Source organism: Nothobranchius furzeri, chromosome 1 (genome assembly GCF_043380555.1).
Source record: "Nothobranchius furzeri strain GRZ-AD chromosome 1, NfurGRZ-RIMD1, whole genome shotgun sequence".
NCBI classification, from domain to species: domain Eukaryota; kingdom Metazoa; phylum Chordata; class Actinopteri; order Cyprinodontiformes; family Nothobranchiidae; genus Nothobranchius; species Nothobranchius furzeri.
Genome location: NC_091741.1, coordinates 76,362,193 through 76,374,283, shown reverse-complemented (window position 1 = coordinate 76,374,283; position 12,091 = coordinate 76,362,193). Strand labels below are relative to the sequence as shown.

The following is a 12,091-nucleotide window of genomic DNA, read 5'->3' as shown; positions in this document are numbered from 1 at the left end:
ACTGCTGACGGCTCCCGTGGAAAAGGTTCTGTTGACCACAGCGGTTCCTATCAGCAGCTATGACGTGCTGCTGCAGTAACGTGCTGCTGACGGCGCCTGTGGAAAGCCGGGGTAAGACTGAGGAAGGACTAACACAAACACACACACACATACTGACACACAAACTAAGCTGGGGAAACAAGAGGCCGGAGCCACAACCGGAGGATAACTAAATGAGCACAGGAGACACATAAATGAGATGCAGACAATGAGACACAAAAGGAGAACCTGGAGTGGGAACTGGAGGGGCCGGGGAACCAAGGGACACAGAACATGACACAGCAAAGCTAACGACAGCTTAGGTGTTGTGGTTCTTCCAAATTCAGGCAGATTAACAGGCATGGGCTAACAAATCTCACTTTGTTGTGGCTAACACTTAATGTCTCTATTTCACATAGATTTTGCTAGCTAGAGAAAAAAAAATGTTGTCCTTTAAAATAAACTTTTCTATCAGCTTGTCATCAGTTCTAACCAAGAACCAAAAAGAGGCGACCCAGTGATTCAGTAAGAAGCCAGTGAAACACACATATCACAACTATCAGGGTAGAAATGGAATATTTTTAATTATTGCATTCATTACAACAACATACACAAACAGTTGTTCCAAAGGTTCTTATAAATAGCTTTGGTGTACAAAAAAATTGAAAACATCCATGATGAAATGAAAAGTTGGCTAAAAGTGGAGAAACGCACGCTAAAACTACTGTACAGCAAAAAAAAAAATATATATCAAACAAAGCTCAGTGGATCTGAATTCCCTTTCATGAAACAAATAAATATTATGAACAATCATTTAGCAAAAATCGCTTGATGCTCGGCATTCCTGACACAAGCAAATTCAACATTGCAAAGACAAATCAAAGGAAGACGTTTTATCCAAAGAACTGACTCACTGTGCAACTTTTTCTCCTTGAGAATCTTTGCTTGAAAAGGCACAATGGTATAAAAGACATGCGAAAATAAAATATTTACACATAATGCAGTCTTAAGCAGATGCTTTGTGCCTCTGATTAAATCCATAGCAAAGAGAAAAAATGAAGAAAGCAAAGATAAACTACTCATAAACAGCACCTCTCTTTGCGTCGGTGATAAAAATACAAAAAGCTGGGGAATTAAAGCCGATGGAGTCAGCTCACTTATGGACATCAAACACTACTTGAAAATATGAGCTTCCATTGTACAGTATATGACAGAGTCAGCCCACACCAACTGATCTTTAAAAAAGTAGGAGGCAAACGCCTTGAGCTGAAAAATAGAACTCATAGGTAATAGTCCACATCTGCTTCAGTGAATTTTAGTCACTCTAAAATGCATCCCAAGCACACTATTGGTATTCCACCATGGCCGCATCCATTCAGAAGATTTATTAGATTCCCGTCTGTTCTGCTTCATCCAATTACTGAAAGGACAACAGTATGAAGGAAGAATCTTGTTAGCTCCCAGAGGAAGTGGATGAGGTACAGAACAGCAGCAAAGGCTCATTCCTAATGTCCCATGTGCTTTCCATTAACAACTGTTTGGCATGTCTGAGGTCAGTTCTAGTCATCTTTACACACACAGGAACACTCCTCATGGTGCTCCAAGGGGACGTCAGTCATGGACTTCAGCAGGCCTCGCCCACCACCTCGATGTTTCAACAGTAAAACCTGCCAAGAAAGTACATAAAACTTTGTTTATGTCATGCTGCGTGACTCTACAGTGACTCGGGAATATAAAGAAAATAATTTAATAACTGCGCATAAATTTTATGTCTTTTGAACTTTGGACAATTTCCTCCTTGACCTACTAATTAAATTAAAATATCATATAATGACACAATTATTGTAGTAAAAACAACATTTGACTCTATCAAATCCTTTACTTTTTAAGGTAGCATTGCTATGAAATCCACAAACACAAATTATTGGTACATAATTTATGCTCAAACCCTCATGCAAATATTAATACTCTTAAAACACTGACCAAACTCATTGGTAATTTAGCAAACACTTATTGGATTTGTGCATTTACTAAGCAACAACATTTTTAATACAAATTTAAGAGCTCCTTTTTAAGGAATCTCCTACCATCTTTATGCAGATGACATCCAACTGTACATCTCCTTTAAGCCCCATGAGATGTCTAAGCTGCAGCTGTTACACACATACTTAGACTCTATCAAAACCTGGATGGCTGGGAGCTTTCTACAGCTGAATGAAGATAAGACTGAGATCCTCATCTGTGCCCCAGACAAGCTGGTTCCCAAAGTCAGAGACTCTCTTGGTCAGCTTGCTTTCTACACCAAACCTTCCGTCAGGAATCTTGGTGTGACCTTTGACCCAACTCTCACCCTGGATCCTCATGTCACTTCTCTTGTTCGCTCTTCCTTCTTCCATCTCAGGAACATTGCTAAGCTGAGTCCCATTCTGTCCCGCTCTGAAATTGAGACAGTTATCCACATCTTCATCTCCTCATGCTGAGACTACTGTAACTCTCTTTTCACGTGTCTGAGCAGAACCTCCCTGAACCGTCTACAGGTGGTTCAGGATGCCTGTGCTCGGCTTCTGACCAAGTCCTCCAAACACACCCACATCACCCCACTTCTCCTCTAGCTTCACTGGCTGCCAGTCAACTTCAGGGTTCATTTCAAGATCCTGGTTCTGGTCTATAGGGCCTTACATGGACAAGCACCATCGTACACTGATGATCTTCTCAGTCCCTACACCCCCAGCAGGTCCCTGAGGTCCAGGGATCAAAGCCTACTGGTTGTGCAGTGTACCAGGCTGGCTTTTGCGTGACCTTCATCATCACCCTCTCCTTATTCTGCTCTTATTCCACCTTTCCCAGGATCCAATGATTTCCCTCTTTAATATTCATTTTCTCTCTCACTTTCCATATATTTTTTAAATCACAATATTTTGTAATTTTAAACATTTTTTTTTTCATTTTGAAAAACATATTTTTTATATATTTTTTGTTTTGGTGAAGAGACTTATGATTTTTATCTTGAGAGGCGCCATATAAAAGATTGTTTTCTTTCTTTCCTCTAAGCTAGACATGTATTTATCTCCATTTACTAACAAAACAATCCAAGCATTCAAAATGGGCAATTTATATGGGTGACAGAAAAGCATTTACATTGTAATTTCTGATATACAAAATTTACCAGTTGGTAAATTTGCTTTTATGTATATAAATGTATACGGCTATCAGTATATAAATCACATTCTGTAACGAGTTACCTCATGGTATTTCTTTGCAACCCGGGCAGGGACACACTGACAGTCGTAGCAGTGGTGAGAGCAGCAGGCACAGTTTCCCCCACAACGCTTCACAAGGAGGCAGCTGGGCCAGAAAATGACATCAGTCCGTTTCAGCTCTTCTCTCAAGGATACAGAATAGTTGCGTGGTGTGCAGCTGTACAGTCGGACTTCTTCCCTCAGCAGGTTGAGATCAGCACCTCCTCAAAAGCATAAAACAAGCTATTAAAACTAATTTAGAACTAAATGTTTACATTTCTTACAATTTGCTTCTTTATAGTTCAGATCCACTGCAGGATTCAGGATGGGGTGGGGTGCCATTTTTTCTGTTCCAGTTGTAAAGCCGGTCCAAACAACTGACCCGGAACATGCCACAGATGCCACTTTTGTGGCCCCCTCCTGTTTTAGGGCCATCATTGTGGAGCGGTACAGTTAGGGCAGGACAGTTCACTGATTGGGGGACAGAAATAAATCACTACTTGCCACAAGCAAAACAAACCTTGGACTTGCGCTGCTTGTATTTTCATTAGTTGTACACAGATGTGAAAATGCCTGATAAGTAGCAACAAGGCTTGATTAGCTTCAGAGCTTCACCATCATCATGATAGTCCAAACTCTAGATGGATCGGTAAGGAATGCAAGTTTTTAAAGAAATTTCTCAGTGGATGGCAGCCAAAGGATTGGAGCGGACATCAGAACGGTGTTGGGCCAAGTTGAAGAAATTAAAACCCCAATTTAGAAAAGTTAAAGACAGAAACAGCCAGGGTAGGAATGGGAAACATACATGGAGGCGCTACGACACGCTGGATGCTATATATAGCCACAGACCAGCAAACCGAGGTGGCGAGGCAGAACTGGACTGAGCGAATACACTCTGGAGTCACTTGTGGTGCCTGTCGGTGAACATTTCTTTTTTGTCCTTAGCTCTGCAGACCATATACTGCAACACAAAAATACTGAATAATTGTAAAACTTATTTATAAAATGGCGCATGACACATGGCGGTATGTTGTACCCCCACCGCTTGCCAACATGAGAGCTTAAAATGCAACAGAAACACTTTACTAAAAATTGCAGACTGATAGCGGTCCCCTGCAGTGGGACAGAGGCATTAGTGTTTAGTCATCATGCCACTTAACTTTTGTATTAAGTTCTAATTATTATTATTTTTAATCTACATTGAACACATTGAAACATCTTACCTCTTGCCTTCTTGTTAAGAATGAAGGATTTCCCTAGAACCTGCCATGTGGGCTTGTACAGCTCCTCCATGTCCAGCTGCCATCGTTCTGGTTCCAGGTATTTCATGACCTCCTCCACAGTACTCAGCCCTGCCACAGCCTCTGACAGCTCCTCAACACCCTGCAGGGATGGTGGTGGGAGCGCAGGGACTTCTGGCTCTGATATACTCTGCAGAAAAACAACATTAATGATTATTCACTTAACGTTGCTTTTTTATAAGTCCTGTACTGTCTGTGATTTAGTTTTAGATGTATTTGACAAGGACAGAACAAGCATATATCTTCTAGTCAAAGCTTAATTTGTAAAAACATGCACATCAAAATAATTTATGCAGGAGTATAACGTTTTGTTCCCTTGTCAACCTGTCATCTGTACAACAACTAAACTAAATTTTATTTTTAACACGACTTTTGCATCAGCATTCTCAAGAGTTGAGTTGCAGACATTTTTGCTTTTCGCATTAAAGCTGAATTTGTCAGCAGAACGAAAAAAAGTTTTGTAACGTGAATTTATCTTAATTTATTTAATAATATATATTCTGTTTATTTCTTGAAAAGTTATGCCTAAAATTCAAACAATAATTTATTTCACCATAAAAAAACAACAATAACATTGTCATTCAGCAAGTTCAGAAAGTGGTCAGAAAACCATTTGAAAAAGCCTTCAGTCGCCTCTGGCTGACACAAGACAAACAGCAACATTTGCACCCCCCACCCCCAGCATGCTTTCAATCCTCCTGATTAATGAGAGGGTCCAAAAGTCATCAAATCATTGTAATCATGTAATAATCAATAGGAATCAGTAATCAAACTAATCACACATTAAAAATAAAATGAAAGTGAGAATAAATGAAACTAATGATGTACAAGAAATCAACCAAAATGGCCAAAACACTGTGACAATGAAGTTTCTGTCACGTATTTTGATGGGCATCATAATATGATCTTTAAGTTCTACAGAACGCACAGCTTAAAAAAACACTTACTGATTTTTAAAACTGAAGTCACACTGTTATTATAAATGCTACACTTGAGAGTAAAATCCTAAATTCTCTAGTTTGGGGGATTAAACTTTTTTTGTTCATTCAGTATCACACTATTGATGACTGCATATGTTTTAGTGTAAAATGCTGACCTTAGCTTTTTGCTATTCGTCTCATTAAAGGAGACATATTGTGACATCTTGTCTGAAGTTATAATACTTATATGGTCAATACAAAACATGTTCATGAAGTTCTTTGCACTAATCCCTCTCACATAAAGCAGTTTCAGCAGTTAATCTTTACATTTTCAGTACCTTCCAGAATGAGCCATTTTAGGGCTCTGTCACTTTAATACTAGAACTCCCAAGGCAGTCATTTTGACAGTTTTCATATTTTGGTATGTAATAACTTTAGTTAGATGGATCTCATGTTGTCCTGGCTTTTCCTATTTTTATGTGTCCTTTATTTTTGCTTTATAATTTCCATAAAATAATGTATCAAAAAATAAATATAGCTGTGTTTGTCTTCGTATCCCACAAGCCGTCAATTTGACCGCTCTATTGGTTACATGGTAACGTTCATCCATGACTAACAGACAGCATCGCCGTTGCTAAGCAACCAACTTTCCAGCTCGCACGCGCTTCCTCTCCGTTCGTACTGCGAGTGAAATAGTGGCTGAGAAGAACATTCTCAGTGAAACATGCATGAGAAATGAAGCTGCTTCAGGAGGAGAGGGGAAAACTGATGAAAACGGGTCAGTAGGAAGCAGCAGAGACTCTGACAGCAATGCGGAAGACGATCTGGGACCTCTCACCCCTATCCACGGAAAAGATCCGTGTCGGTTACCAAGCGAACAATAGAGAGACTTCTTTTCAAGGTTTAGATTAAAATTATATTGTCTTACAGTTTTATTAGGTTCACACATTCGTAAGTTTCACACATTCATAAAGAGTTAATTATAAACACACTTGAACCATTTTGATCCACAACGTCATCGTCAGCCTGCATTTAATGGCCAAAGTGACAGCCGTCAAACTGGCGGTTCCTGGGAGTTCTAGTGTTAAGAAAACAAGCTGGAGCCTCCATAGTGCTAAATATATTCAAGATGCTCAAAAAGTTGAATAAATTACAGCTTTTTTACTGAGTTGTCAAATGTCATTTCATCTGTCACCTGATGTGCCCACTTTGCATACATGTTTTATTTTTTTGCTTGTTAGTTTTGTTTGTTTTTTCCAGTGACAGCTTTATTTGTTTGAAATGCTCAGCTCTCCGGGCTACAGCATGAGGCAGGCACATGGACGATTGATAACTGGCCTGTTGGTCCTCCCACAGCAGAACAGTCTAATCTGTTAAACCTTTCAGTCAGTGAGACATTACGTTTGTCCAACATGTCAACTTGCTGGCTTCTCTAATCTTTTGTGACTGGCAGGTAGAAGGCAACATTGTGACATGAAAAAAAAGAGAGAAAGAAAAAGCTTGTGAAGCATCTGAAACATTGTTAGGCTGCCAGCAGCTTCAAGCTTTGTCTTTAAGCTTCTGGGGGGAAAATGTCCAAACCAATTCCAGGCTCTAAATTTATTTCTTAGATGACGTCTAAGGAATAATAAAGAAGGAATTGAGTGACAGATGTAAATCAAGGGTTGTAGTAAACTCAATATTGCAAAGTGATTAGGGTGCTATACTGACTTGTCAAAGTGAAGACAGAGCTGAGACAAAAGTCAAAGCTGTTAATTCACCAATACATCTTTGTTCCACCTTCCACTCATGGTCATGAGCTGTGGGTAATGACAGAAACAACAAGATCATTACATTACTTCTTTACAGAACAAATTTAAAACTTTACTAGAAATGTGAATTGCACTCCAGCCAAGATAAGATGGTCTCAGAAATACACTGTAAAATGTAGATTTTACACTAAGACTCAAGCAGCTGAGGTTGCTGAAATTCCACAAATAATTACAACCAAAACATTTTATTCTTTCACAGTAGCTTGAAAAAAAATACACGTAATTAAAGAGAAAAGCCAATATTCAGGATTTTGTTTAAAAGTCAATGTTTTTATGATTGCACCTGAGGTCAACATAGGCTACCTAAAAAAGCTTACCTTTTCAAGCTTTTTTGTTATGTCTTGCAAAAAGGATTGCATAATTATTACATAGGCTATACATGCATACAAAAATGAAAAAAAGTCTATGTAAAAGGGAGAAGATGACTTTATGGAGATGCAATCTAAATGCAACAGTTTGTAATGTCAACAGCTTTAACCCCCTGGCTTGCACAAAACAGGCTTGTTTCCCTACCATTTCTCCAAAAAGCTCTTTGCTCTTGTCACGCACAACCACAGAATCTTATTCCTGGTGACTGAAATGACAGGTTCAGCTAACTATGTTGAGATGACAATTTTGAAATAGCATCCTGGGAGAGCTCTGGAAACAATATATCTGGGTCTTTTGCATGCGGCTGCAAACCACTGTCTTGCACAAGGGAACTTTGAGCAAGTAAATAGGTTTGGATATTATGAAAATGAAGTTTCTTTTTTCATTCACTAGACATCATTAAATGCAGTTTAGGTTAGTGTGAACACAAACCCCATTCTAATGTTACAAAGTACTTTACCAAGTCTTATATGTGCATATTTTTCTATTTGTGCTGCTTTCTAAAGAAGCACAATGTTACATCTTTACTGTTTAAAATTCACTCCAATCTATTTAGATGAACGAGCTGGTAAAGTGATCTTTCAGGCCAAAGGATCACACAGAGACAATGATGTATGTTTTGTTTGCTCCTACAAGCCACAACGCCCACCACTCAGCACTCACCATGCTCTATTCAACAGGCTTTTTCTCTTCTGTGTTTTAACAACCTCTTTGCCTCAGCCATTTCAGCTTTTTTTTCCTCCTAAAATCTCTTCCTGTGAATTACAGACTGGCTCTTCTTTTTTCCTCCTTTCCATTCCATGGAAGTGGTGAGCAGGAATTGCTTGTTTAAATATAAACTAAAGTGCTGGCCCTGCATGGCATGAGGTTCCAGTAGCTGCTGGTTGACCACAGAGGAAACAGAGTGCTGCTGTTCAGCGAGCTCCTCCTCTGTCAGAGGGAGGTTCAAAGGGAAGGCAAACTGAACGTGCAAAGCTCAAACTTTGCCCTTTCCGCTGATGGTTTCCACACCTTTCTAGGTTTGGAGTATGAAAAAAAGGATCTCTGCTTTTGCTGAATAGCTTATCTATCCACCATGTATGTCGTGTATCAGTAAAGTAAATACGTTTTAATATGGGTTTTTATTTATTTTATAATGAAGTTTCAAAATATATTAAGGAAGTAAGGAACTTAATGCATTTGCATATGCACACATTTGTCATTATGGATTACTTTTGTCTCGTCTCTCATCTCGTCTTCTTCCGCCTATCCGGGTCCGGGTCACGAGGGTTAGCATCCCAACTATGGAGTTCCAGACCGGCCACCTCCTCCAGCTCCTCTAGCAGGACCCCAAGGTGTTCCTGTCCAGTTCGGAGGAATACTTTCTCCAATGTGTCCTGGGTCAACCAGGGGGCCAACCCGCCAGCAGGACATGCCTGAAACACCGCCCTGGGTAGGTGTCTAGGAGGTATCCTAACAAGATGCCCAAACCACCTCAACAGGCTCCTCTTGATATGGAGGAGCAGCGGCTCTACTCCGAGTCTCTCCCGAATGTCCGAGCTCCACACCCTATTCCTAAGTCTGGGCCCAGCCACCCCGCAGAGAAAACTCATTTGGCCACTTGTAAAAAAGCTCATGGCTTTTGTGCTTTTGTATATATATATATATATATATATATATATATATATATATATATATATATATATATGTATATATATATATATATATATATATATATATTAGGGATGAGCCGGATACTCGTTTCAGACGAGTATCCGGTACGGATAACGCATTTTTGACGAATACGAGCATGAAACAAGTAAAACGAGTCATTATCTGTAATCGTGCAGAAGGAAAATCCTCATTGGGTAACTGACTGTCTTCACGCTCTGTGATTGGCCAGTCACATAGAGCGCCCGCCCCTCCCTACTTACAAAACACTCTAGCCGACCAGGAGCGCAGTCCGTCCGGCTCATCCACGCACACACACAGACAGTAACGGATCTCGCTGTAATGGCTTCACTGTTTCTCACGTTTCTTCAGTTTTCCCTAGGTTTTCTTCAGCTCGCCTCTTTTTCGGTTGAATATTTAAAGTTACTTTTTTCGTAACTGACATGGTGCATTTGACAAGACAGAGCTGACGTGCTGTTGTCACTACCTCGGCTCCGGTCAGGTGTTTTTTCTCTCTCTCTCTCTCTCTCTCTCTCTCTCTCTCTCTCTCTCTCTCTCTCTCTCTCTCTCTCTCTCTCTCTCTCTCTCTCTCTCTCTCTCTCTCTCTCTCTCTCTCTCTCTCTCTCTCTCTCTCTCTCTCTCTCTCTCTCTCTCTCTCTCTCTCTCTCTCTCTCTCTCTCTCTCTCTCTCTCTCTCTCTCTCTCTCTCTCTCTCTCTCTCTCTCTCTCTCTCTCTCTCTCTCTCTCTCTCTCTCTCTCTCTCTCTCTCTCTCTCTCTCTCTCTCTCTCTCTCTCTCTCTCTCTCTCTCTCTCTCTCTCTCTCTCTCTCTCTCTCTCTCTCTCTCTCTCTCTCTCTCTCTCTCTCTCACACACACACACACACACACACACACACACACACACACACACACACACACACACACACACACACACACACACACACACACACACACACACACACACACACACACACACACACACACACACACACTAATCAACATTTCTTTGTTTAACTTTGTGTGGGAAAATGCCAAGAACGTTAAGAAAAAAATCAGTTTAATCAAATTAAAATTAAAAAGTATATATAAAGTTGTGTCTGGTTCTAGCATTTCATATTTCCTAGTTCCTACTGCATGAGTTCAGATGTATTAATCCATGCACTCAAATATTAATGTTCTGATTTTATTGAAACACTTGTTCTGTAATAGTTTCTTTACTATTGTGATCAAAAATATTTAATCTCAATTCTGAGGCTGCTCTGTAAATAGTTTTCAAATAAACAATACACATATCAACTTCTGATCAATCCATATCAATTTCAGACCTAAAATAATACATTGATGTAAACCACGTCCACTTCCGGTTAAACCACGCCCACTTCCGGGTTATGCCACGCCCATTCCGAGTACAGATACAGATAATTTAGTTGGTTGAACAGATACAGATACAGATACAGATAGTGGTGTACTCGCTCATCCCTAATATATATATATATATATATATATATATATATATATATATATATATATATATATATATATATATATATATATATATATGTATGTATACAGTATACAATGTTATATATACATTTGACTCACGTTTATTTACCAATTTACCAATACTATCTGCTTTTCATGCATATAGGCAGACCAAACATAGTTCATTTAAATTCATTTCATTAATTTGTATCTCTGCAAACAAGGACTAAAACAAATGTTAGAGCATTTTAAAAGGTTTGGTAAAATGTTTGTCCAAGCCTAAGGAATAAAGCAAAAAGAAGCATGAATGGATCACCATTGTTGCTTTGGATCTCTAAATGATGTGGTTCCTCATTTACATGTATTATTGTACTTAGGTACAGAGGTTTTGTTGGGACATATGTGATGATTATATTTAAATTGTTTAGCAATACAATTTTAGAGGAAGGCAGCAAAGTCTCCAACGGAAACAACAGAAAACAAAACAAACCTCTGTGTGTTTGCCATTGCCAGTTCTTTCAAGGAGTTGTAACTTATCCGATTTTTTGTTTTAAAGTTAAAGAAAAAATGTAATAATGACAACACTGAAAGGCAGAAATCACCTTTAAAGCTACCCTCAACCCTCAGAGTGGTTACAGGGTGAATGCACTTCTAGTAACCTCAGTTGCTTATTTTCTTTGTAGGCCATGGGGATTAATGAGTTGAGCCGAGTTAACAAAACACCTGACAGGTGAAAGCATGAGGGGGGTTTCTCCTCAGTTTATCTCTGTGGTTTTGTTGGTATAAAAACAGTACAAAAGGATTCTGCTGCATGTGTCAGTGTGTGTGGTCCACAGATTAGAAAAGGGACAATCAAGCATAGAGATGAAAGAAAATAATGAATAAGAAGAATAAACACCAAGACTTGGAGTTTTAAAAATGTTCTTTTCACTTTTAACAGATTTGAATGAATCTGATGGCATTAAAGCAGAAATCCAGAGTTCAACCCTTTTCAGGATTTATGTATGCTTTATTACAAATAAGTAAAAGTGACAGTCTGACCATGTACTATGATATAATGTAGACAATACATCAATTTTGTTTCCATACCATACCATATTTATTTATAAAGCACCATTTCAAAATTGCATGGCAGCTAACCAAAGTGCTGTACATAAAAAAGCCAAATGCTTGACCGAGAAACACAATAAGAACAGGCAAAATACATAAGAAAAAAGCATAAATAGTCAGAGATAAAAATTCCTACTAAAAACAATAAAATAGGAGAACAGTTAACAGCACTATAAAAATAAAATAATGCGAC

At 39.0% G+C, this 12,091-nt stretch overlaps 1 protein-coding gene across 3 annotated transcripts in view; it reads right to left on the bottom strand.

Moving 5' to 3' along the window:
- Positions 1-577: 577 nt before the first annotated feature.
- Positions 578-12,091, bottom strand: part of pdgfc (platelet derived growth factor c) — a 91,437-nt gene continuing 79,923 nt past the window's right edge. For 2 of the 3 annotated variants that reach the window (XM_054739291.2, XM_015950812.3), the window contains 3 exons: positions 4,481-4,688; positions 3,261-3,481; positions 578-1,685 (listed from right to left, as the gene is read on the bottom strand). In XM_054739291.2, coding sequence (XP_054595266.1) covers positions 1,578-1,685; positions 3,261-3,481; positions 4,481-4,688 — 537 coding nt within the window. In that variant the 3' untranslated portion in view covers positions 578-1,577. The remainder of the gene's footprint in view (positions 1,686-3,260; positions 3,482-4,480; positions 4,689-12,091) is intronic. The other variant, XM_015950820.3, reaches the window with a different exon arrangement.